The sequence below is a fragment of the Aythya fuligula genome, chromosome 1 (genome assembly GCF_009819795.1).
Source record: "Aythya fuligula isolate bAytFul2 chromosome 1, bAytFul2.pri, whole genome shotgun sequence".
NCBI lineage: Eukaryota > Metazoa > Chordata > Aves > Anseriformes > Anatidae > Aythya > Aythya fuligula.
The window spans coordinates 57,914,382-57,942,014 of record NC_045559.1 but is presented as its reverse complement, the minus strand read 5'-3'; the positions used below and the strand labels follow the sequence as shown (position 1 = coordinate 57,942,014).

Here is a 27,633-nt window from a genome sequence, read left to right as displayed (position 1 = left end):
TTACAGAAATTGGATTGCTACTGAGAGCGTGAAATACTGCCTTGGCATGAACTTTCCTTTGGCTCCTAGTGATAGCACAGGCAGAAAACACAGCCTGCAAGGTTGAAAAACTGTCTTCAGGTCAGAAGTTACCAAACTTCAATGTCTCTGTTATGCTCTTCAGAGGAAGAGAGCATAAAACAAATCCCAGCACTGCAGGAGGCAGAGCACTGCCAGTCTGCTGATCTAGACATCAAATTCTTGTTGTCTCTTTGTAGTGCTCACTCAGTCACATCTCCATCTAAACCTTCCGAAGTGGACGCTTGTTTAGGATATTGAAATCTTTGCCTTTGTCATTTTTTAATTCCTCCTGTGTGAAAACTCTGGTGTGAGGCTTAATAATAAAACCTGTGGACAGCTCTCCTAATAGTACAACTCTCCTTCATGTCAGTGCATCATCTGCTCAACCCTCAGCAGAGTGCAAGACATTGCGCAAAAATGCTCATATCTGTCTCAGGTGGATATTTTCATGGTAACTACCGGACAATTCCCATTGTTTGTGACTGCTGAAACAGAGCAGCCGCATGGAAGCAAAGAGGTTGGGAGCATCTGTAGATCTTTTGTTTGTTTTCTTAACAAGTCTGCTGTGCATTCCCTCATAGAAAATAACACTTTTCACTGAAACTGCTGTTGATGCACTAGCCTGGAGGCTTTTAAAATAAAATCTTTCATAGCTGGCTTTGTGATGAAACAAATATTACCATGAAGAGGCAAAGCATTTTGATATTATTTGTCTGTATTCTTGTTGTTGCTCACTTTCTTTGCCTTTTAATTTGGGTGAGCTCAGTTTCTCCATTACTTTTATTTTTTGATTGGAACAGCACTCACTGGTGTCACTTCACAATCAGCCTTTCATGGCTCTGGACACTGCACAAACACAGTGGAAGAAATTCAGAATTCCTTGAAGTCACTGTCAGATTTGACATTAATTTTGACAAGTCTCATGGTCTGAACCGCTGAAATGTAGACACAGTAAAAAAATGTGCTGTGCTCAATTCTAGTCTTCTCAATGGCAAATGTGATTTTCACTGAGCATTGAACTCAATAAGAAAATTGAGAAGGGTGGTGCAGAAAGGGAAGCATTGAACTAACAACCGTGAAACCTTTATTTTGATTGTTACATTGGTGGATTTGCTGCTCACAAACGCTGGTGTTAATGGCAGAAGACCAGGATTCTGTTGAATATCAAGCTTGGCTCTGGCAGAGATTGACCTTGTCAGCTCGAGCAAGTCAAAGTTCCACTTCCATTGAATAGAAATAGTGTTTCTATGCTTCATTGTGGGGCTGAGAGTTTGTAATTGCAGGGAATCACGTATACACAGATGTTCATAGATATCCCAAATTAAAGGCTGCTGCTTTATGTTTGGATGACAGATTAATTTGGCCTCTTCATGTTTTTGTTGGTGTTCACCTTTTTGGCATCCAGTGGTGACAGCACTGCTGAGTGCTCTTCTTTAATCTTTAAATAAAATACATGTTTTTCTCTATCTGAAGATCTGTCTAGGTTAGATACAAAAGACAGGTTATTGTGACTAACTGTAGTGTAAATTGCCATTGTCTAGATTTAGACCCATAAGAACTGAGTCTGGGAACAGTCTGTGGTTTTTCTACTTTGTTGAGCCGCAGATGGAGCAAGCTTACATCATGCCTGCTGACCACAGCCGTAACTAGTGGAGTGGTTTTGCTGATATAATTAGAGATTGCTTTTTGGTTTAATCACTTGCTATTTAAAAGTCCATGGGAGCAACTGATTTACACATTCTCTCAAATTTCACATAAGGCTCAGGAAGGCCATGAATGCACAGAAGGCAGGGCTGTTAAAAAAAGCAAAATGAGGGTATCGACATGTGCATTTTAAAATCACATCTATAAATTTTCCATCCAAAATTACATTTGTTATTCTTTGCAGTAGCTGTATAGCTCTGAGTTGCTTATTGAATTACTGTAGCATTCCTGAACATAAAATTTTGTTGAGTAAATAATTTCAGAAAGTGTTTTCTTACAGTACTATTGAATCTTTTTAATTACCCCATCTCTATATACCCATCCTGTCTGATCCCAGACGCAGTTTTTTTAGATCTCCGTGAAGTGATAAGTTATGTCCCCAGCTGCAATCCCGTGCGTTTAGGTATCTATGCATTTCATTTATTTTGTCAGTTTGGCAGCAAACCAGCTACACTGGCAAGTTCTGTGAAACCAGATGGTTGGAAATACTTAAGGGTCAGTGAGTCACCAAAAAACAGGCCTGCTTTGCCGTGGACGCGCTCGTGGGCAAGTGCAGAATTTGGCTCTTCCTCTGTGTCTGAGCTGAGAGAAGTGGTTACTACTGTTGCCTCCCACAGCTTTGGGGCTCACTGAAGGCCACGTCGGCCCAGCTTTCAGCTGGAACAGCCACCAGCTGGTTCCTAGGTCTGGTGTCTAGCGGGAAGGTTGTGTCAGTGACCACCACAGCTTCAGTCCTGTCTGCGGCCTGGGAGCTCTTGGTGTGGCCACGGGTGGGTCGACAGACCCATGACTGCACTTCTGCAGTGAACTTGGCACAAAGCAAGAATCAGGCTCTTCTGTAGGCCCTCCTCATCCCAAACCTCCTTGTGCAGGTCTGGGGACATCCCAGAGCCCTCCCTGGGCATTATGTCCTGCTCCCACCGATGGCAGTGCTAGACAAGAGTGTTCATGAGCCAGCACCTCAAACTCATCATGGGTTGAGCACAGTACGTAGAATTTCTATAAAAAACTAATTATAGACTTTACTGCTGAGTGCCAAATCCATTTTCTCCTCTTCTGGGAGCCGTTCAATAAACTTTATGTTCTGAGGTAGAGCAAAATTGCCGTCGTTTAATGCAGTGTTTTACTCACGTTCCCTAGCACTCTTATGTCTGATTTTTGCTAATATCCCAGTGTGGATTTTCTTTTTCTTTCTAAATTATATTAATAGGCCAGAATTGCACTGTGACCTGATGTTTCCTTCTAGAGGCTTGCTCCCTCTTCCCTGGAAAGAAGCCTGTAGTGTCAGGAGCAGTCACCTGCACAGATCTGTAACCCAGCCATGGATGAAGGACCCCTTGGCACCCCCGCAGTCTTGACCCAAACGTGCCTTTGCTGAGGGTCAGCAGCCCCTGTCGAGTCAGGGTTGCTCCCATAAGAAGGATCTGGGTGATTTGGGACTCTGTGGTATGCACTACTTGCACCATAAGTACCCTGGGGCGAGGATGTACTTGCTCCTCACCATAGGAAACACTCTGTGCAACATGATTGCTTGTAAAGAAGGGATGCAACAGTTTTATGTGGTTTCTGTAACTCTGAGCCTGGGGACACGGGGTGCGATTACATCGTCTTAAGGCCTCCATCTGGGAAGCTCTATTAAAGAAGAAAACAGTGCAGAAGGTAACATTTTCAGATGGTTAGCATCTATGTTTATACTCCTTTCACAGAACCATAGGACTTTGTTAGCGCAAGTTCTTGGGAATAAACCAGAGCAAACCGTACCTGGAAATAAAAAAAACAACCCTACCTAAAATGAAAACCCCATCCAAGAAATCAAACCACAGAGAAACAAACTCAGAATTGAGGTTGTCACAGTGGTTTTCATTCAGGCTTTCTGAACTGGTCCATTTGCACATGCATGATCTTCTGGCTGTGGATATGTTTAATGGAAGAAAAAGAGGAAACATAAACTTTAGCTGGGTATTGGAAGAAATGCTTCTCTACAAAGACATGCAGTAGGATTATAAAACATTTTCCTCCCCCAAAGCAAACAGGCTTTAAAAATAAGACTAGAGAGCACACCGAATATAGTGTAGTATGACACTGCATGGCTGGAGGAGGCTTTCAGAGTGAAAACATCTCTTCTAGCTCACGCTTCTGATGGGGGAAGATTTTCGAAGGCACTAAGAGGCCATCAGTAGAGTAACTCCCATACGCAGTTTCAAAAATAATCATCTTTATAACACTGCAGGTAACATGCCCCCAGTGACCTACAACAGGACTTCGGATGCACCTTTGGTCTCTTCTGAGCAGAGGAGCTGTGAACTTCTGGAAGTAAACCTTTGGACCTTTTGCATTTCACTGTGCTTCTGGGTGAACAGTAGGATGTTTTCAGGTGCTGATAATGGGGGTTTCCAGCTCTTAGCAGGATCAGAAATTCCCAAACCTTCAAACCAGAAGCTTCTGGAAACCGGGAGGAATTTTTCCATTGACTTCACTGGCTTTTGGATCAGGTTTTTGTAGGTGCTTTTTTTCTTTTGACATTGCCTGATACAGAGGGGAATTGTTTCTTGATAGTACAGAACCAGATTGCAGGCTCTGTATCTTTTTTTAATTCAGAACAACTCTGCTTTTATTAGGTTTGTGTTATCTCATATTTTACCACAATCTTGTTTTGCATTTCATAAATATTAATTCCCCAGACAGTCTCTTTTTGTTTAATAGTTTTTGTCTATCACAGGCTTTTCTGTTTTCTTTTCCTCTCTTGTCCCACAGAGATGTCATCCTCTGCCATCAAAAGCAAGAACTTCTCTAAAGCAGCTCTGCAGCCCAACAGTATTTTTACTACAGATCTTTGTTTTCTTCTCAGTGTTCTTTCCCCTTCACTTTTTAATGGCAGAGTCAGGCTCTGATTCACCTGCTTCCTTGGAGTTGGGGGTTAAAAATCTATTTGCCAACTTTTCTTGCTGTCTTCTTTCATCTTTGTACCGATGTGGAGGTACCAGACTGCTTTACCAGATGCCATTTAAACTCAGAGGGTTGTTCCCAGGCAGCCTGTGACTTTGTTACTGTGTTTTGTTTTGTTTTGTTTTCCGTGGTTCAAAGCTTCCTTCATGCTTTTCTTCACCTTCTCTACCATATTTCTAGATGTTTTTAACACAATAAGTAAGATGTGGTAGGCTAAAGCTGGTAGGTAGAGTTTAATTTAAGTTTAGAGTTTCATTTAGAGTTTCGTTTAAGTTGTACCCACTAACTAGCTATTAAGTTGTACCCACTAACTAACTATTCACAAACTGTACTTCTTTCAGTACCATACTGGTTGATTTTCAGGGGTGTGGCAAACTCGTATTACCAAATTAAAAACCAGACCAACATGTGTAACCCTTCCTTGTTTGTACTGAAGTGACTTTTCTTTATCCTGGTACAACATCTTAGAGCGCTCTGACCGTACTGAATTTTGGTGACCACTTTGATGACTTTCCTTTAGATCTCAGTGGCGTATCTGATAGTTGTTTTGATAAATCATGAGCTACATGTGTTGCTGTAGTACATGCTATGCATTTTCACAATAGTGTCGATTGTCTGTTCTTAATTTCTCATAGGCACCAACTTGATATAGGAGTTACATCCAATGGTGAATATCACAAATATTGTTCAGGAAAGACATAACAAAGGGGGGAAGGTGCAAGTCTAAACCAAACGTATTGAATACCCATAATCTGCTGGTACCAGAATTCTTAACTGCCACAGTTTCTCAACCTGAATTTTGAGACTGCAGTTTAATCCATTTATTTGACCTTTAAGTAACTAGGAGGGCTAGAAACTTCAGGGAGAACAAATATTTAAAGAGAGAAGTCGTTTTGTAATTCTTCCAGAGAAATACCAGGAAACAGGGCTGAAAAATAACCAGCTCTCCATTCTCCCTCCTCACCTTCATCTTGAAATACCAGCAGAACTACAGAAAAAAAAAAAAAAAAAGTGCTGGTAACATGGGGTTGCCTTGCTTCGAACCTAGAAAAATTGCACATCACAGGGGCTCCTGCTGCACCTGGGTAGGGAAGGGATGTCGGGAGGTTCCTTGGGAGGCCAAGGCTCACCCCGTGAAAATAGTAGAAAAATGCAGCAACATTGGACCAGTTCCCTGTGGCTTGGTCCTCACATCTGGAAAGCAGGGATAATGCGAGGTGCTTTGAAGTTTACAGATGGAAGAAGACCAGATAAGCACCGAGTGTTATTTTTATCCCAGACCTCAATCTGTAATAGTGGCTCCAGATGCAGCTTCAGGAGAAATTATCCATCCTGCCGGCACCTGCAGATTCCTCTGCAGTTTATCTGAGATTTACTTGGGAACTAGCATTTATTCCCAGTGAATGTGTACATCTGTTGCTTTCAGTCGCTACTCAGGACTGCTCCACTACCTTGCTACAGGGGACAGGGAGATCTCACCGTGTTTCCAACAGCTTGTAGTTACAGGCTACTGTTGAGTTCCTAAGATTTAGTGATCACAATTGGTCCAGAATCAGTAAGCAGGGAGTGGGGGACAAGGGAGGTCCGATCCTGCCTGCAGTGTTGGGGTGGGCAAAGAGGGAACAAAAGGTGCTCCTAGGCTGATACATAGGATCTGTATAGCCTAGCTGGCTCTTCAGCAGTTTGTTTTTTCTCAGCTAATCTTGGCAAGTGCTTTCTCCTCCTGGAAAAGGTATAAGCAACCTGCCAGCTTATCTCTGCTCAGGTGGTCCTTCTCTCACTGGAGCTGCACACCAGAGAATGTGAATCATTAAAAGTGAAATAGGAGCAGATGTTCTGCATCAGGCTTAAACTGGTGGTGTATGGTAGCTGCTTTATCTTAATCTCCAAAATCCCGTGCATCTTTTGGAGCAGTCTCTTACTCATCCTGTTTGACATTCATGCCTTCTTTTGAAAACGTTTGCATCTTCCTCCTCTGCTCCAAGCCCTCTGTGGGTTTGAAAGTTCAACTTGAGCTCTGGTGATACTGAGTGCAGCTTGCAAAAGAGATGCCGTGGGGGTTAAATAAAGAGCAGCCAAGGAGAGTGAGGAAACAGCAGTGAGAAACATGAGTGAGAAAGAAATTCAAGCAGAACAGTTAAAGCTAACCTTAAAATAACTAGGATTACATTGGAGTCTGCATTGCATTAACAAGGGGCTCAGAGAACAGTGGCATTAATAAGGTGAACTGGGGGGCCTTGACTGCTTCCACACAGCATTGTAGGGAAAAACAGAAATTGGGGGCATGAACTTGCACACGTATAAAGGTGACGGTGAGGCAGAAGAGAGCATCCACGCGGACAGAAGCTGAACAAAATTGCAGTGTGTTCCTGGAAGCAGTGAATCCCACGTACCATTTTCCCTTGTGGACAAAGCTTATTTTTAAACAAACAAAGCTAAAGTTAGGTCATGGAGCAGGAAGAGAAGGTCTTTAAAAACAGTAGGAGTAGAAAAGGGGCTCTGTAAGGCTTTCCTGCTCATGCCAGCTGGGGTACACAGCAATTGGAAAATGCACATGGGCTGGAGCACAGGAATGGATATAGGGCTGCAGATCAAAGCCTGACCAAAAGCATTTAAGCGTGGTCCTTGCAAATGGGACCTTCACATGGTGACCTGCTCCAGCTAGTATTAACCTCCAGAAGGGATTTAGAAACAACAGGATAAGCAGACTTTTACAAAATCAGTTTTATATTTGAAATGCAAAGCTAAAAGGGTTCGGAGCATTTGAATGCTGTTGTTAATCTCTAGGTCAGCTGTGCTGATGCATCTCATACAAGGCCTGATACGTTCAAAGAGCAAAATCCGCTGTTAATTACCAGCATGTTTGTGGGAGGCATTTGTGCCATGGAAGCCCTCCCATGGGGCAGAGGGCACGGTGGTGCTTGGCAGCTCTCTGTGCCTTGTGAAGATGGGTCCTGTAGCAGGCAACGCCACGAGCCGGGGGAGGAACCATTAGCTCTTCATTTGTATGGATACAGTGGGTGGAAGCTACTGCACAGAGTCGCTAAAATGACAGCCCTTTTAGCTGAAAACTGTAATTTAGGTTTGCTTCGCCTGTCAGGAATATCAGCTTTTCTGGCGTTATGTGAACTTGTCACTGTCCCCCACCCCTAAATCCTTGTCACCTGGCAGCTCCGGAGAAGGACAACCGCCGTTCAATAAGCCAGGACAGCATCAGCTCCCAGTGTTTCTCAGGAGTCAGCGGGTGCCTTTGCTGCCTGGACTGAAGTCACCAGAGGGCTGATGGCAGTTCCCAGGTACCAAATGGCTGTGGGAACCAAGGATGCTTCTCAAACTGCCCTACTAAACTCAATCAGTGGCAGCATGTGCTTTTGTCACACTGTACTGGTGGATTTTTTCAGCCCTATCTGCTTACCCAAGCAAATGTCTTCCAGTGCTTGGGTGCTGTCTGGAGACTCCAGGAGCAGAAGCCAGTAGCTGTAGGTATGGATAGCCGGGCTGTCAGTTCCCCCATAAGTACATTTTGGCATAAACCACCAGATGCTACGTTCTACCTGTGCTGCAGGGAGGCTGCCCGAGCTAGCAGCTGAAGGCAACGCTCACCCAGCCACACAGGAGGTGAAACAGCGCCGGCCCTGTGCCTGGGACAGAAGCTGTCCTGTTTCCCCCTCTGCAAAGGAGAGGGCACATTTCCATCTAGTGCACGCTCTTGGCTCTCGCCATGCATGCAGCTGAATGCCTCGACTCACTCCCAGCTTTCCAGCCACGTCCCTGCGGGCTGCAGGGCTGCAGGCTGGCACTTCTCCCCCTCGCCTGGCCCTGCTGCTTACAGGGTGGGAGGGGGACATTGGACAGGGGCATCTCCCCTCTTTCTTGATCTCCTCCATGCTCAGGGGCAGCAAGGACCCACTTTGGGGGATTTTACATGCCGAGGGATGCAGAGTAAGAGCTAGCTGGCAGCTGGAGCTCCTCCTGGCCTTAGCTGGAGTCCTCAGGATGCAGGTGGGACAGGGCATGCAGCGAGGATGCGAGAGCAGCGAAGGGGGAGCCAGGCCTCTCAGCAGATGGAGAGGGCGCTGACAGGGCTGGCGTGTGTTCAGGAGCCATGAAAGGAGCAGGGTGCAAGGAGACAGCGCTTAGCTGCAGCCGAGAAAGGTCCCAGAAAACGGGAGCTCAGAGTGGCCTTTTCTGCACGACCGCTTCGGGAAGTTTAAAAAAGACTGAGCAGTAAAAAAAAAAAAAATGGTGGGGGAAGTGACTATGTGCAATTTCTTTCAGGGTGTAGTTGAGGGAATGGTTTAAAAAAATAGCAGCCATTTAAAGACATACTAAGAATTTGTTCTTCCATTGTAAGCTAACATTTACTGTGCAGTGCCTAAATGGATCTGTTATTAGATGAGAGAGTGACCCTTAGAAATCACAGTAAACACAGCTGTAGAGATGAGGAAAATTAACAAGGCATCATGCTAATAATTGTACCTTCCAGTAGTATTAATCACTGACGAAAGTTACTTTTAACATTGCCCTCGTGCTCTGATACAACAAGTCTTAGTGTGGCAAGTCAGGCACTTAAAAATGCAAGCCAGACCTTTGGGATTTGTCAGGATTTAAAGCAGATTACCTAGGCGTGTGTTCTGCTGCTGCTCTTTCAGTGCTGTGCCAAGGTCTCCCTGTCTGCAGGACCGAGTGACCCAGGGAGACACGAAGTTCCCAGCATGGGCCTCCTGGTCAAACCTGCAGGGCCCCAGGTGTTGTCCTTTGGGTACGGCTGGCATGGCGGATGGAGCACGCTGCCGTTTGGGAAGGGGCACCAGTGGCTGGCAGAGAGGGCAGCCTTATGCAGATGGTATTTGCTTCCCAGAGAAGCCTATGGTAGAGTCATTTGTGGTCTGCTGCTGGCAAAGAGCTTCTTTCAGTGCACAAACACTCAAACATCTTTTTTTTTTTACAACAAAAACAGAAAATCTCGCTGAAGCAGACACGGCAAATATTCAGTCTTTTGCTTTGGTCTCTCTCTGGGCCTAAAGTCCAATGTCTGCCCAAACGTGACACTAGGTTTGGACTAAATGCTAGTGGCTGATTTGGAGCTGAGCCTCCCTCAGGACTTGAGTCGCTGGTATTCATCTCAGGGTAGAAGAGATAGATCTAGGAAGCTCTTGATGATACAGACTTTCCACGTCAACCCAGAATCATTTTTCATTCCATGGCAGATAGGTTTCCTGGGAAGGCTATTGTAATTAAGGTTATAAATGGATGCTGGCATTTTAATAGAGAAGGTCCTTTGTCTGCTCACGCAGGGGGTCATCTGGTTCGTTTTGAAGAGTAGCAGCAAGGTGAGAGCTTTGGGGTTAACTGTAATTAAGGCTGTGGAGAAAGAGCAACCCAGGTTAGTTGCCTTCTGTGAACATCAGTGAGCAGCACGGATGGAAAATTTATCCTTGGAGTAGTGTGTCTTAGTCTGAGCAAAATGCAACCTCACCAAAGGAAAGTAAAAGAAATATAGTGATAATTTAGAATGGTTTAGTTAGAGGAGAGCTCATAGCAGGATTACACACCCCAATGTGACGGACCAAGGGCTCGGTGGACAGGGCAGCAGCTGCATCGTAGCATTTGCTCTTCTCTCCTAGTTACACCTCTTTACCTTAAAATAGTCCACACAGCATTTCTTGGTGGGGACTGACCCTGTGTCCCTGGCTCATGGGAGCAATGGTGGCCAGCATGGAGGTGACAGAAGGGTCCTACACACGGAGCTCATCCTGGTAGCGGGGGGCAGGGGCTCAGCACAGCTAAAGACATGGCTTCGTGGTGCCTCTCGCCTCCGGCAGGCTGCTAAGTACCTTGAATTATATGTAAAGAAACCAGCTATGCAGCAACTATCTTCTGTTTTTCTTATTTGGGTTTCAAAAGCTTGGGAGCAATATTGGCGCGTTGCATGCTGAGCTAAAAATTGGAAATGTATTACCCTGATTTAGCATGGGACTGAGTAAATTGTATTCAGTTAAAATAGCAGATATCCTGCTGGGAAGAAAATAAGTATTTCTACTTGACTGTGTGACACCTAAGCTGCAACCCAGAGGTACGAGGGGAGGATTTGTGTGACCGAGAAATCCATTATCGCCGGGTGCCAGGTCGGAGCTGGCTGGGGTGAGCAGCACGCTGGTGTCCCACGCAGCTCCAGCCCCCCAGGCGGCCTGGAGGGCAGCCTCCTCCTCCTCAGGGTCTCACAAAGTGCTGCCATGGTGCTGCCAGAGCACCTGCCCGGCCTTGGTCTGCCGCTGGTGTGATGGTGGTGCCTTGTCCTGAGGGAGGCCTTGTCCTGAGGGAGGCCTTGTCCTGAGGGAGGGCTTACTGCGAGCGCTAGCTGGTCTCTGCTTGTGTGGTCCTGCAGCGTTTGCTGGGACCTTTGTTTCTGAAGGATGTAAAATACCTGGGTTTGCAGCAGCGAGCTTAGCTTTTGAGGAGAGCTTTGTGCCCTTAAACTCATGCTGAGTCCAGCAGCCAGCATCATGAAGCTTGAAGGAGTCACAGGGAGACTCCTGTACACATGGCAGGGTCATTTAGGTTGCTCCTAACATCTTCCCTGGGAGGTTCCCGGAGGTTTCTTGTGCTGGAGATGCCTCACTGTTTTATAGCACTGACATACCCTATCCTCTCCGTTGGGATTTTTCCCACATCAAAACCGAGTCTCTGTTGTTTAGCTCTGTTACTACACAGTGAGTCCGGAGAGCAGGTTATATTCCCTTCCTCCTTCTGGAAGTTATGTGTTTCTGTATTTACGTATCGACTTCGTCCCGTTTCCCCGCTCCACCCAGTTTATCTCACCCCTACTGCCATAATGTCTTGGAACAGATAAATAAATGTCAGTGTTTCCATTGTCTCCTGGATGCCAGCTCTGCTAAAATGCAGTTCCTCACTCTGTTTTTTAAGGGCTACTCCCAGCCACGCCCTGGCTGACTCCACGCATCCCCAGCCCAGTGCTCCTCCTGGTGCACCACTTGCAGATGTCTGTGGCATGCCTTTTGCTAACTTGTTCTCAAGCCTCTCCTTGAAAACCACTTCTACAGCTCCCACAGTTTTGGAAGGTCCTAGTTGTGAAATGGCCATCCCTAGGGACTGGGAGTGGTTATAAGGACCATGCCTGAGCTCCCGTGTGTTACAGGTTGTACACTCAGGTATGGAGCCAGCCTCCAGTTACGTCCGCATGTGTTGGAGGGGAAAGGCTAGAAAGTTTTCATTTGAAAATGAAATTCGTAAGACAGCCAGACCTTTCAGCTTTTTAATATAAGCAGTGATTTATGGCGGCACTTAAAGAATGAGCCAGAAGCGGCCAGATTCATCATGCGCTGTCCTTCCCTGTGGAGGCGGCGGCGAGGCTGGGCTCGGGGGCAGAGCCCAGCCGCAGAAAGGCCACGCAGCTCTGATCATCATCCCATCCATCAAGGTGTCTCTGGGCCCAGCCCCAGGCTTCGTCCACTTCTTTTGGCTGTGAGACAAAAAGAGGATTGGCTATCTGCTGAATTCCTTTCCCCACTCCCTTCTTGCAGCTGCCTTGAAACACTGAGGAGGTGACAGCAAAGTGCTCATTGTACATGTAACGGGAGGCTCCAAGCTTGTCTTCTATATGTTAAGTCCCAAGAAACACACCAGCATTAAGTTTTTGTGCTGTAATTATTCTCAGCTCAAGGCTCCTCTGTACCCAATGATTTCTTACCTCTCAGATGTATTGCGTTTAAACTCAGTCATTTCAATTTCACCTGTCCTTTGTTTGCAGGATTCCCATACAGCCTCACAATTGCAGCAGGCACAGACATGCTTTAGTCAACCCATTTGGACAGATCATATGTCTTTCTCCTTTGCACGTCCAACTTTTCTATCTTCCTGTTCCAAAGGAGACCTTTTACAAGTGTGTACATCCACCTTACCAGCCCCAAACCCTGCTTGCTGCATGAGCCCTGGCACCACACAATTTCTAGCAGAATGGCAATGGAAAGGCTTGCAAATATGTGTGGGGCTATAGAAGTTGTCCTTTTTAAAAAGTCTCACTCTTTTCTTCCTGAATCCATACCTGTATCTCTTATTGTTGGGTGGAGGCTTAGAATGATTGAAAAGCTGGCTTTAACATACAGCTGGTATTGTTTGTTGTCGATCCCTGCTGTGACCCTCATGCCAGAGAGAGCCAGCTTGTGGTTTTTCAAGGAGATGTCGTATTATTTAGGCTCTGTGTGGTACTTTAAGACAAAAAGGCCAGGACTTAATGACCTAGTAGTGACCATTGGCAGCTTCACCTGCATGTCTTTCTGCCACTGCATTTCGCCTGGTTTAGTGTTGTTTCTTCTCCAGCACCCAAAGACGAGTGAATGCCAAAGTTAATGCTGATGTGTCATTATTCAGATAACTGTAGCCTCTGGACACAAAGCAATGCAACTGCTGAGTTGTTTCACCCTTCCCTTCTACATACATGCATGCAGACACACACATGAGGCGTGTATAGGAGGAAGAAGGAGGGAACGTGTGAAGCAGTTTAGGATTTTTGACAATACAGTGCTAGCAGCTGCAATGTAAGACTGTTTTCACTCAAAAGTTTTGATCCTTTTTTTTTTTTTTTCCATAGCCCTGGTGCATTCTGTACGGTGGGAATTTAAAATGTTATGGTTATCTTCAGTTGCAATAGAGAATTACTTGAAATAAATGCATATTTTGCCTTATCTTTGTGGGGCAATAAGTTCAATGAATTAAATGGAGAAAAGAAAGCAGCTTTGTAATATTTCATGAATTTTCCTTCAGAGGATATAATTTGTCTCTAAAATTTTCTTAGCACAAATGCTCCTAAGTTAATATTAGTTTTATTATCTTATATTATCCAGCCACTCGGTAGAGACATTTTCATAGCAAATTTGTATTCTAGTTTGTCCATCCTCAAGTTGTCAGCAAAGATGTAAAGTATTTCCATCTCCAGCATGCATTATGTGCTTTCTAGTCTGCTTTATTGGACTCTGAACAAATATTGATTGAGGTTTTTGTGGGGTTATTTGAGTTCTGGGATTTTTTGAAAACATTAAATCAAGAATAACATACTATGAAATGTAAAATAAAGTATGAAATATTTCAAAGCTGTTACTTTTTTTTTTTTTTTAGTCCAGTCCAGGTCAGTTTAATTAAATCTCTTTATCTAAAATTTGCTTACTCTTTTAGATTCAGTGTCTTGATTCACATTACTGTCTGTCATCTATATAAATTGTAAAGAGTAATAGTTATGTGTGATTTATTAGAACCACTTATGTTTGGACAATGACATATGAAGCATAGTTGCTTCCCCTTTATTGTCTACTGGTGAGTGTTTTTAAGAAAGCAATCTAGAACTTGTTGCTTAGAATGCAGATATACCACGTATGGCAGCTATAGATCCAAGCTTTAAAAGCCAACCACTAAAACAATGTCTAAAATATGTTTATAGGTTCAGGGCAGTCCATCATGATTGTAACAATCATATTTGCACTTTTTATGTTGAAAATGGGATTGGAAATGGGCATGTGTATAACCTCATGCTAAAAAAAAAAAACAACACCCCTAAACATTTGGGAAAATATAAATAATATCAAGAGACATTTTATACAGTAAATGCCAAACACCTCCTGAAATTCAGATGGTGTGGTTGATACGCAGGAGGAAGGAGAGCTGCTCTTATTTGAGATTTTTCAACCAAGTGAAATATTAGTCTCTGTAGATGTCACATAAGTAGGACCAGTAGTGCCACCTATAGTTAGTCTGTCTGACACTTTTCACTTCAAGACCTTGCTTTCAGTGGATTATGAGTCTGCTATGCACAGGCTCCAAACAAATACTCTCAAGAAGAAGTTGGTAGAGATGAGCTCTGGTTCATGCTAAGCTAAGCAGTGCTACTGGATAGACACAACTCAGAGTTCAGCGGAGATGCTCCTAATTTTGATAGCTTCATGTACTGCAGGTAGCAGGAATGCCACGGCAACTTGCATAGTTCTAGCACAGGACAGAAGCCAAACCTCCAAACACAAGTGTAAGTGAAGAGCTAAATGCAGATGCAAATTCTTTGTTAATGCAAGGAAATGGCAGTATAGAAGGGCATGGGTCTGCAACCCCCTTTCATATTGTTTGTCCTCATTATTCCACTTTAAACTAACTTGGTTACGTTTACCCTTCATCCTGCCATGCCCAATGTCACGTTAGCACTCCCCGCATCGATTATTTGTGAGCCTGGTTACAGTCATTTGCAGAACAAGCAGCAGCTGCAGGCAGTGCAATAAGAATAAATAAAACCTTGCCTTATGGCAGTTTGAGGCACTTCTTTGCACTCTCATTTCTTACAGAGAGGTGAAATTTAATGAAGTTTGTTGGTTTTTTTTTGAGTGGCACCTTGGTTATTTCTGTCCGTCCATTCAAGAAGTGCTTTCATTGCAGCCATCTACATGACTTTTATTGATCTCTGCTCCGAGGCTGCATTACAGTACACTGTTCAATTAAAATTAAATAATTTAAAATGTCCTTGCGTTTAAATCTGAACTTGCTGCTTGACCACCAAGCTTGGAAAGGCCCTCAAAGATTATTTTATCCTGCTGTGCCTAAGCAGTCAGAAGAAAATACCTCCCATCTCATTACTGTAATTTACCTTGAATAACCTTTGCATTTCACAGGCTGAAGGTTGTAAATTCGCCAGCGTATGTGTTTCTGGTCAGTGTGTTCTTTCCAATGCACAGCAGAGAGACAGACCTAAACCACGGCAGATACCTGAGCTTTGGCAGGAGCTCTGTTAAAGGCTCCTTGGTGCCATACCTGGCTGTGCTAGTTTAGCAAGAGCTACCTCGTAGCTCCTGTGTGCTCCTGTGTGCTACCAGCCAGGCCAGAGCAGGTGCAGAGCTGACCCCAGGGCACTGGTGCATGTTTGGTAAATGTAGCCGGCCAAACTTTTATGCCATTTCTTCGTATTTCCTCTGTGCTAAAAAGAGAGGGAGACAAGTGCCACTTCAAAATCCACGAGTGTTGCCTTTTAAGTGAATTTGATGTAGCACAGTCTCGTTTGCAATTGCAAAGACGAAGGCTGCGTTTTTCCCCTTGCTCCGAATGCCTGAAAATCTCATTAATGTTGATGTGTGGAGAGAAAGTGCTTTAGCCCATTGATGTAGGAATGAAATCAGGAGCAAAGCACAGCTCTACAAAGATTCATCTGTAGATTAGGGTCAGCAGCAACCAGTAGATTATCGAGTCTGACCTTCCATCTAATACAGGCCGCAGAATCTCATCCACTTAATTCTGTATTTATCAGAAGAACAGCATCAGAGAAACAAATACAGTGCGTTAACATTTTGTAATGTAGCAGTATCTTCAGGCTTTTCTAGTGTTTACACTAAAACCAGAGACAAACAGCAGTACTATGCTATATGATATTGATGTAAAATCTGCAGAAGGAGAGAGATTTGGGCACTTTATCTGCTTGCGGAGAAGAATTTGTTTGTCTGTATGTTTGCACAGGGTTTTGTTTAGTGCTATGAAAATCATTCACTGGTAACTAACCCGTATAGAGCTGACCGCTAGCTCTTTATCTCTCTGAAAACAGCACAGATTGAAATAGGGATTTATTTATTTTCTCCTAAGAAAAAGTAATTTTCTTCAAACATCTGTGTGGTCCTTGACAACTGCTTTCTAACATCTTACTTTGGAAACTGCCAGCCAGTTTCCCTAGGAAATCTGAAGCACATTTCACATCGGTTTTCTCCTCCCTTGGACTACAACACAAAACTACCCTTGAAACGCACCTGGAAGGCATTCAGGGGGATACCACACACGCACAAAGCCAGTCTAAAGTGGTCACTCTGGGCTATTGCATGTTTTAGCCATTAGCCAACATTTTGCTGAACAAGGGACTAAGGAGATGAGTTGAGGAAAGTCTCAAGGAATTCGGAGGAGAAGTGGTGATTGGCCTTGTACAAAATACAGAGGTCCCAGGCTAAACACATAAATGTTGTCCTGGAGGAAAAACCCTCCTGCCCAGGTCTGAGGTGCACCAACCCCGTGGTGTTGCCCATCACCACAAGAGCATTCCTCTGCCACCTACCGCAGCACAGAGGGAGGGGGAGCCTCAGCTGCTCAAGTGTTGCAAAAGCTTTTGCTGCCCTTGGGTGGGTGAAGCCTGGGCTTTTAGGGTTTGTCTGTAACAATACCATTTCTATCTCCCTTCATTCCACAGCTCACACATCCTACGACTGGCTTAGTTCCATTTTTCTGTCAGTAAGATGCTTTGGGGGATCTTGTTGTCTGGTCTGGTTTTTGCCTCTAAAGTATATTTCAATCCTGTTTTGTTGCTTGCTTGCTTTCTTTCTTTCTTTCTTTCTTTCTTTCTTTCTTTCTTTTTTTTTTTTTTTTTTATTTTATATGAATCAGAGCTTCTGGTATTGAAAGCAGAGATTTGACCCGTGACTGCAGGAACCCCCAAGCTGCTGCAGAGCCATTTGCCCAGGCTATTTACCACACAGGGGAGGGGGAAGGCTCAATACGGCCCTGTAGCCAAAGGCTAAATACTCCCACAGCAGATGAATGTCATCTGCATTGCTCCGACTGCTTCATTGCAGCATCCTGTGATCCATGTTAACCGGCCTGGAAGGCATTAAATAAGCACATTGGGAAGACTCAGCATTCAATAAGGCATCTCAGACCTCTTTGCCCATCAGGCTGGAAGGTCAATACTTGCCTTACTACTTGGCTTTGAGGCTAAACTAATTACTGTGCACGAGGCTCTTTGAAATTGACAGCTAAGTGGTGTTAAGTAAATGTAAATGCCATTACCAAAACCTTTCCTCTGCTGCTTTGATAAAATTCATCCAGAATATGTAAAAAGACATTTATATCAGTGAGGGCACTTTGCACAGCAAAACACAGTGCCGTGCAGGGACACCTCAGGTAGCTCTGAAAAAGCAAATGCAGGAGCCCTGCATCAGCATGATCCTTTACCTGAGGTAACAGACTGTGTTTTCCAGAGGAGTCTAGTACCTGCCTTAGCAGAAAATCTTCCTCCTGTTGCTGTACGTGATATGGTGGCTGGTGGCTGCTGCACAGCAGCCCAGTGGGCCCTGTGGGCTCCCCCTAAGAGATTACAGCCTCTCCAAAGCCTCCAGTAGCAATAATAGTAGAAAATTAGGGAGCTATTAGCAAAATAATAAAGGGCTATGGGTGAATATAGTGCTGTGTGTGTTAGAAGGCTGTGTGCTCTTTCCTTCTGTCAGTCTGGCCTTAGCAGAGAGGCAAATTTATAGCTAATATTCTCCCAGCTCCCCAGGAAATCATGTCTGTGAGAATGGTCCCCTCAGGAACTAGCAGGAATCTCCACGGGCTTCATTTCTTTTGCCAAGGTCATAGCCAACAAACAAGCTGAGATTATAAATTCTCTAGCGTAAAGATATCAGCAACGAAACCACATACTGTTTTCATTTCGACAAACTTTCTGAATCTGGTGTCTTCCTACCCTATCTCAGCAGCAAAAAGTCAGGCAGGGTCTGACTGCTGTAGCCATGGGATGGGTTGCAGAGTGGAGATCGGTTTTCCAGGGCTAAGAAAAGCGGCGACCACATCTCAGGATGTGAGGTTTGTGTAAATACATGTGTCACCAGGATGTGTAAGCTGTTACACTTCTTTGTGTTGGTGTCAAAGTGAAACCCTGGGCAGCTTGTACCAAGAAGTTTGGAGACAAAAAAAGCTTTATTTTCTAGCACAGGAATGTTTTAACTCAGCCTCATAATGAACTGTTTTAAGTTCCATACAAACACTAATCTGCTTTTCTGTGAGTTGCTTAGTAAGTAGAAAGGCAGTAAGAGTTTCCAACCTGCTTGACTTACTGGTACATCTTCTCTCTTTGCAGTTGTCCAACACGGCGATTCTTCATCAGATTAGACGAGACCAAGTGACAGACACGTGCCGAGCAAACAGTGTGTCTAGCAGGAAGCGCCGCGTGCTCACGCCCAACGATCTCAAACACCTGGTGGTGGATGAAGATCATGAAATGATCTATTGCTATGTTCCCAAAGTGGCCTGCACAAACTGGAAGAGAGTCATGATGGTTTTGACGGGAAGAGGCAAGTACAGCGATCCAATGGAAATCCCGGCCAATGAAGCCCACGTGTCTTCAAACCTGAAGACCCTCAACCAGTACAGCATCCCAGAGATCAACCACCGCTTGAAAAACTACATGAAGTTCCTCTTTGTACGCGAGCCTTTCGAGAGACTGGTGTCAGCCTACAGGAACAAGTTCACACAAAAGTACAACACTTCCTTCCACAAGCGATACGGCACCAAAATCGTGAGGCGCCAGAGGAAAAACGCAACCCAGGAAGCTCTGCGTAAAGGCGACGATGTGAAATTTGAAGAGTTTGTGGCATATCTCATCGACCCCCACACCCAAAGAGAAGAGCCCTTCAACGAGCACTGGCAGACTGTGTACTCCCTCTGCCACCCTTGCCACATTCACTACGACCTCATAGGAAAATACGAAACACTCGAAGAGGATTCGAATTACATCCTCCAGCTTGCAGGAGTTGGCAACTACCTGAAGTTCCCCACCTATGCAAAGTCCACGAGAACTACTGATGAAATGACCACAGAGTTCTTCCAGAACATCAGCTCGGAGCACCAAACGCAGCTGTATGAAGTCTACAAACTTGATTTTTTAATGTTCAATTACTCAGTGCCAAGCTACCTGAAATTGGAATGAGGGATGGGTTGGGGGGAGAGTGGGGAGAGAAAGCTTGTTTTATTTAAGATTTTTATTTGTCATAATAAATATGGAGAGTGGGTTATTTTGTAAATTAATATTTTCTTTTTTTTTTTTTTTTTTGAATGATGCTGCGAGCAGCACAGTCAAAATTATTTAAATCAACTGTAAGAAAGGACAGCTCTCTTTGCAGGGTAACAGGATTGTGACGATCTAGCTGTAGAAATTAATAATACTGCTACACTGTTTAAAAAATGTTAATAGTGTTCTGGTGAATTTCGTTGATCTTGCATTCCTCAAATTCTAATTCATGTTATTTATACTTATTTAAAACATGGTCTCTTGGTAGGTTTCACTTTAGCAACAGAGATAAGATAACATTTGGACAAAAGGAATCTGGATTTATACTTTCTTCAGTTGAGCTTGTCTCTGGATAATAATATGCTTCCATTAGCCTTTCATACAGGTAAACACAGGTGTGGTTCTTGATACCACGTGCTTTGAGAATAATGATGGAAATAATTTCTGCAGAAAGTGATATTGCACTTAAGCATACTAAAAAGCTGTCTTTCTAGCCCTGAGAGGGAAAAAATAAAACAGATTTTGATAGATACGTGATCTCTAAAATCCATGACTAAAAGAAATGTGAATGTATTCTTTGGGAAGAGAAACCATGAACTTTTTTTAAATCTGGACTTAATGGTTTTGTCAATAATATGATGCGTCCCATTGTCTCATAATTTGAAGCCCACCTGCACAAATGAATGCAGATTGGCGGATGCTCCATCTGAAAAATCAGCATTTTGAAAGTGGCTGTGGAGATTTTTGAATGCCCAAAGCAATTGGTGTTCACTTAAGTCATACCCAGGATGAGGTTACTAGGGGAGCTCCATCCGCTGAAAGTCTTGCCTCTCTACTTGATCTTAGGGTGGGCAACCAGAATTGGCTAATGTGCTCCAAAAACACCAGTCACAATATGTTGCTTTAAAGAATGTGGAGATATATCATTTAAAAAGTCAGAAAGTCATCTTCGTGTTGATCTCTAAGCATGCAAGGCAATAAAAAAGGTCTCTAATCTTCCTACATGCTGGTTTCATGGCTTTTTCCTCTGGGGAAGGGGGAGTCTTCTCTTTTCAGTTGTTGCTGACAGGGATGCTTCTGATTTCCCATGGTTAGGATTTCATCTCAGTCAGGTCTAGAAGAGCACAGCCTTTTTACTGAAGGTGAATGTCTCCATGGCAGTTGTTTCGCTTGCTTTAATGTGATGCCTGTGAGACATGTGGCCCGGAGGGCAGCAGGAGCTGAGTGGGACGTGGTCTGAAGTCACCCGTGGGTGTCCTGCCCCGGGGCCTGCTCAGGGCCAGCGCTCACCTGCCCTGGGCACTGCGCTGAGCACAGAGCCGAGGCTTTCTTCCAGTACCAGTGCTGGTAACTGTGTAGTCCTCAGGGTGACCGCCTGTGTTTGTGCCGCCAGGCAAGCCACAGCTTTCCAAAATCAAGGGGCAGCTTTGACTGTGTGAGGCTTTGTTAGCCTGGGGTTTTGTTCGGGGAACAGAAGAGAGGTGATTGGCAAAAGGAGGCACAGGCTTTAGGTGAGGCATTTGTGGGAATGTTTGAAAACTGTTTGCTAAAAAAGGGTTTTGAATTGCCTGCATGCGTATCTTCTTATGATCAAACCCAACGCTTCCAAAAATTAGTGAAGGTTTAGGTAAACTCAGTGGAAGGTGGAGCTGCTGTAGTAGTATCAGAGCCAGATCCTGACAATGTTGCAGTGTACAGTAGTTGATAATAGCTGCTGAATTACATAGCCTCCAGGACACTACATGGTTAAAGAAGTAACATAGGTCTGTCTTATTTTGTAAAAATAAGTCACTGAGTAAATCTCAGTGGAGAACAAATTAGCATAGCAAACAACAGCTGAACTCCTTTCACGATTGTGCTCGGTCTTACCCAGGCTTTGGGTCTTTATTTTTTTAATCATAGCCTCCAAATAAATCTCTCATCCACTCTGGAACAGGCACAGTTTTTGTAACCCAGGTCCTATTTATAACCCTGATGGCTGGTGAAGCACTGACTGCCTGAATCTGACAGCTCTGAATTCCTGAGTGGTTTCTGATTGCTGACTAGTGCTTTACTTGAAAGCAGTTTGTCTCATTTAGAGTATGTGGAGCTGTTGCAAGTGCCTATCACAGTGTGCCCCGTCTTTCTTTTATTTGTAGTTTGATGGGTATATGTTTGTTAAAAAAAAAAAAAAAAATTGTATGAGGGTAGATTCTCCCTTCCCCCCCCCCATCCTGCAAGCTGTTTCTGTGCCTGTTTCGTGTTGTATCCAACAGTGCTAATATTTTTGTCCCAGTTTTTCCTCAGTTATCTGTTAATCCACTCCAACAGAATGTGATTTTTTCTTTAATTTAAGAAAAAAAAAGTTGCTTCAGAAAGTAAATATTTTAAAAGCAGGGTGTGCATTCTCCCTTCTTTCTGTACTTTTTGCCTCGCTCTCTCATCACCACATTTTTATCTGTTCTTAAATATTCTCTTTAGCTTCACCTCTTTGGAGACACACACACCAAAAAAACAACCACACATATTTGACAGCTCTGATAAGGAAGCTTTAGGTGAAAAAGCATGTTTAGAAGAGCTGAGGGCTGGGTGCTGCTGGAGCTGGGATTGTTGAGAGCAGTGCTGGGCTCATTCACCCCTCTGCCTCCATGCAGAGGCCGGCCTGAGGCGGGTGCCCAGCTCTGACACGGCCTCCATGTGGTCTGGAGCAGGCACTTAAAACAATCTCTTGCTATTTAAAAAATCCTGATCCCAAACTGCTGCAATCTGTCAATTTAATGTTTGATCTGTTCTGGGGTGCTGTGACTTGGTTGTAGATTCCTGTTTAAAGTGAAGAGCTGAGATGCTGGATATGATCATGTCGTGTATGTTGAACGCAAAGCCCTCGAGAGGTTGAAGGAGGACCACAAATGTTAAGGAATAGATTTTGTTTGGACTACTGGGTGTGCTGTTTCGACTGAGCCCAAAAAAAAAAAAAAAAATAATTCCTTTCCCATGACCCCATGTAGGTTGTGCCTCCTCATCTCAGAGAGCTGGTGGCCACCGCCTGCAGTGAGGGGACCAGAGCAGGCAACCCCAGCAGGGGTCAGGCCTGCTCCTCTGCATTGCCTCCTTATAGGGTTCATTTTATAGCTGCGGCCACAGCTGGTCCCAGAAGATGAGCAGGCAAAATTGAAACACGGATGTCTCCATGGGGCCGCAAGGCCAGCCGGGGAGCCGCTGTTTTTTAAAGAGGTACAGTGGTTATGGTTGAGCAGTGGTGAAAGTAGAGAGGAACCAGCGGGTTCCTCTCAGTCAGTCCCACTGCCCACCTCAGCCACCAGCCCCCTCAAAGCCACTGGGCCTAGGAGTGTTGATCTCCATGCAGGATCTGCTGGTGCTGCCACATCATCAGGCAGGGCCAGCACAGCCCAGCAGCAGCAGCCACTCCTCTCTTGGCTTAGTCCCCCCAGATCACCCCAAGCACCTTAACCTGGAGCCCAGCCTGGATTTGGCCCACCTGAACACAGTGGTGGCTTCAGGGCGTGGGGGGCCCCCCAAACCTGACTTCTTCCATGTTTCAGCCTCTTCATAAACCATGCCCATTGTCACAAAAACTTGCAAACTGCCTGAACCATGCACTGCATAAGACCTGTGAAATAATTCACAAGCTGAAGTGCTTTTAGAAGTTGACCCCAGATGTCTTAGGGTTTCACTGTAGTCTGCTGCACTTTTCAGGTACAAAAAGGGACTGTCCTTACTATTACTCTTGTTACAGAGAGTGTTATTTTCTTACATGCATGCACAATACAATGTGTACGAATAATTTAACATCAATGTGGGGTTGGATTTTTTTTTTTTTTTTACCTATTTGTATGCAGTAGAAGGCTTGTTGTAGAAGAGTATCTCCTCATACCTAAATATACTGTTAATAAAGAAAAAAGCTAAATTATACATTGCCAACACAAGTGTGAACTGCTCATGAATCTTTCCTTAAAAAGCCATTCAAGCCTGATTATTTTTCTAAGTAACTTCAATTAAATTGAAGAAAGAAAGTTCCTCTCTGTGTGCTTTATTTCTGGCTCATGCTTTCAGGGTTGAGGGTGGGATTTTGTTCACAAAGCTTTGCTTTCTCACAAGGGTTATTGCAGCAGGACAAGCAAAAGACTCAAAATTTGCTGTGGCACAGCAAAGCTAACATCATCTACCAACATCCCTTGTTCCCTTCCTCTCGGAGTTCCCAGCCAGCATAGATGAGAGCTGTCAATTTAAGACTGTAGGATGCCCAGAAACATAATTCCACCTCAAATGAGGGTGCTTTGGAGCCAGTTCAGTGACATAAACTCCCACTATCTGATGAGCTTTAGGTCATGTTCTTGCCCATCCTCATGAAAATTTTCTAACAACAGCTTAGTGTTAAACATTTCCAGCAGCCCCCAAACCTGTGTGGCCTCATCTGTGATTTTCACTGAGACCACAGCTAGCCCCAAAGCAGAAACTTCCAACTGGGCTTTGAAGACAAACTTGGGTGAGGAAACCAGCACTGTAAATTATTAAGGCAAAACATACATTTAGGAAATAACTGCTCACTGTGGTGGCTGTGTTGGTGGAAGGGACCCTGGTGGTCAGCTGGGACATGCTGCTGCTGCTGCTGAAGACCACCAAGGCTAGGCCAGGTTAGCCGCCTGGCTAACTAAGGCCAAATACTCAACCTCTCCCTGTAGGTTATATGCCTCAGGTCTCTGAACATGGCAGTAGGCCATCACTCAGCCCTCTCCATCATCAAAACATCCCTCTTGAATTGAGAAGGGCCCCAAAACTGGATGCCATATGCAGGGTGCAGCAGGGCCAGCGGCAAACAGGCCCTTTGATCTGCCAGCCCCTGCCTCATGAGGCAAACTGCACCGTGAGCCATGCTATTCACAACAGAAGAAAGCTAACAAATAAAGAGATACGAAATATACTGAGTAGGTGTCACAGCACCTGTTGGGGCACTCACTGCCTGTCATTAGTGTCCGAGCCCATTCCCACTGCTAACACACCCCCGCCCTAATTAGCAGGCAGAGTTGCAGCCCAGCTTCCTGAGCCGTGCAGCATCGAGGCAACAACCTCCTCGGTGCCAACACCACCAATTTGTTTCCTCTACAATCTCGATCAGAGAGGGAGGTAATTAAGGAGGTCTCGAGAAGGTCTCAATCTAAGTGAAATGCTCAGCCTGGCTCTAGACACTGCGCTGATTGCTCTGCCTCCCCTGGCAATTTGGCAGGCATTACACATGCTTCAAAGCAACCCAACCCCGTTCCGTCAGTACAGGGGCTAAGAAAGCTGCTGCGCTCCTCTGAGGAGTCTACCAGCTTTGGTAACAGCTGTATTCATTCACAAGGGTGAAGTGCCCACTACTGCCCTATGACAGCAGGGGCCGTGGCACACCCAGGCATGGGGGAGATGAGTGTGGATCCTACCCATGCCCAGGCAGGCGAAAAACCTTTGCAGTAAGCCCATGGGAGGTGACACGGGGATTGAGAGAGCCTGCCCCTGTGGTCATATATCATGCTCAGTGTGGGCATGACCTTTCATCTGGATGAAAATACATTTCATGTATTTCTATCATAATTAAAAAAATAAAATCTGGGAAGCTGGGAAGAAAGGAGTAAAAAAATAATAAAATAAACAAATGCAGCCACCAGCAGATGAGAAACTAGAGCATATGCTTCCTAAATTGCCGTGCAGGGCTTTTCTCGCCAGCTATGTTACACATAATTACATACAAAACTCCTGATGCCACAGAAAAATAGCTTGCCTTCTCAGTTGCACTTACAGCTCTGCCATAGCTTGAAAATTTTGAAAAACCGGAGACCAGATCTATTCTGCAGTGCTCGAAAGGACAACATATCCTAGAGCAACCTCCCCAAACTGCTTGCAAATCAGTTGTTAAAAATGTATTCGAAGAGAACAACTTTATTTTTCCTATTTAAGTGCTGCACAGCCTTTCCTTTTACCCTATATGCCCCATGCCAGTCTGTGGGAGCACTCAGGCTTCTGGAACAGGGCACTGCCCATGGCCACTAACCCGCCTCTGCTGGGTAAGTCTGAGGTGCTTAGGACTGAAAGTGGTGCCTTATTCACAGGGGGATAAGTAAAGAAAATATTCTCATTCAACTATACATTGTTAGAAAACTGTTTTCCCACTGTTTAAAAAATTATACTGACTTTAATATTGAACGTGGGTTCTCTGTCATTTTTTTGAGTGAACACAGATTTGATAACATTTCTTTAGGTGTTCAGCAGCACACTGCCTATCAATTTGCAACAAATGCACAGAATATTTGGAAAACAAGGCTTTGCATTTCAAGTAAAATTATGTTTTTAAAAACTGTATTTCAGTCAGAGATTTTACTTAAGAAACAAGCAACCAGCAAAGCTGCTTCCCTCAGCAGGGGAAAAATCAAAAGTTTATGACATTGTTTCTATTTTTCGACTAATATATAAAGCTGTCAGGGTGACACACAGCTGAATAACGACTATTAATCCATTAGGCTTCAGTTTATTCCAAAACATAGAATTATACTGTGGCAATCCATGACTTTTCAGCTAGAGAGAGGTCTCCATGGTGTCAGCAGCAATTTGCAGTGCTACATCCCTCAGAAGCCCATTGCAGCCCCCATCTTCCTGGAAAGGCTTCCACAAAGCCAGCAGTTAGGCATCACCTCGGCCTTTCTTAGGCTTAATTTAGTCAGACCTATCTTAGCAGAAAACCATTGTACCCAGATAAAACAGGTTGTTTTACTTCTAAAATAGGTGTTGTCTGTTTGCTTGTTTTAATAATGGTTCACTCAATTAATGCAATCAATCGATGCATTTTTTTTTTTGCCATTTTGTAAACCCACAAGAGACAGTTGTATTAAAAAAAAGTCAAATCAGACCATGCAGCATAGCTATGGAAAGGTGAGAGCTGTTTGCAGAGCCATCCATGTAAAAGCTGACACCCGTACACTCAAGAAAAAACAAAATATTTTCCTTCCTCGGATTGTAGGTATATGTGATTTATTGGGAGTTTTTCCTACAGTGCTATGGAAAGAGATAACAATTCAGCTATTGTGTATTAATGTACTTTGCTATTTTATCATAAAAATGTTACTGCTGTATATGCAATAAGATTTTATGTGCAATATGTATCGTTCCTACAGCAGATGCTTTTAAGACTCCCTTTTTCACTTAGGAAATTTTCAAAAATTATATCTGCAATTATTTTTTATGAAAAAAAAAAAAACTTAAAGTCAATGGTGCAAGAATTAGAAGGAGGAACAGCTGAGTGAAATTCAGATGAGGTATTAAGTCTGTGTAATTATGGAAAAGGAATGGCAGGAAAGTTAAGATGCAAAGCCTCTGCAGAACATTTTGGGAGTCTCATTGTGAGATACTTAGAATGAAATCAGAGGACAGTGTTGAAGACCACAACAAAGTGAACGATCTTGCCTTGCTTATGGTGGCATGTGTCAGGTTATCTGGCCATTCTTTCTTTGCCAGGGCTACTGGAAGTGTCCATAAACCTATGAATGACTCACGTCTAACATTAATGAGTATTGCCATGCTGGGAAGTGCAGCTGGATGATAACACACAGGCTCCATCCCAGTTTCTCAGCGAGGAGTTACACGCTTTGTTTGCAGTGTCTAATTCCAGTCTAATTTTTCATCAGTGTAAAGACGTCAGATGGAAAGCACTCAGGTCAGCACTTCTAAAATAATTACCTGGTGTCAGGTTTAAGACATTCTGTGCTGGGTTTTGAATGGCAGAGGCTCCACCTGAAGCCATTAGGAACAGTGTTTCCTTCATACCTTAATCCAGGCTGAGGCTGCAATCAGCCTCTTGCTTGCAGGTGCTGTCACAGTCCCTGTGATGGGTGTTACTGCTAACTCCTCTTTTATTATCAAATTGTCATGCAAAGTGAGCTTTTCAGGTGAGCAGAGATTTGCATCTGGAGACAGAGATGCTCGTTTTCCCTCTAGCAGAACATTTCAGTAGATGTACTCAGCCAGGTGTGCTTCTGCTTAGAAGTAAAATAGCACACTCACATCTTCCTTTGATCAAATAAAAAGCCTCGGGATAATTAGCTGAAGAGATGCTGGTGATGGCTAATGGTTTCCTTCTGTGC

General features: G+C 44.2%; 1 protein-coding gene across 2 annotated transcripts in view; it reads left to right on the top strand.

The window, feature by feature from the left end:
• The window catches only part of CHST11 (carbohydrate sulfotransferase 11), a 164,656-nt gene extending 145,136 nt beyond the window's left edge, over window positions 1-19,520 (top strand). For both annotated transcript variants that reach the window (XM_032194682.1, XM_032194672.1), the window contains exon 3: window positions 18,593-19,520. In XM_032194682.1, the coding sequence (XP_032050573.1) occupies window positions 18,593-19,441 (849 nt within the window). In that variant the 3' untranslated portion in view covers window positions 19,442-19,520. The remainder of the gene's footprint in view (window positions 1-18,592) is intronic.
• The last annotated feature ends 8,113 nt before the right edge of the window (window positions 19,521-27,633 follow it).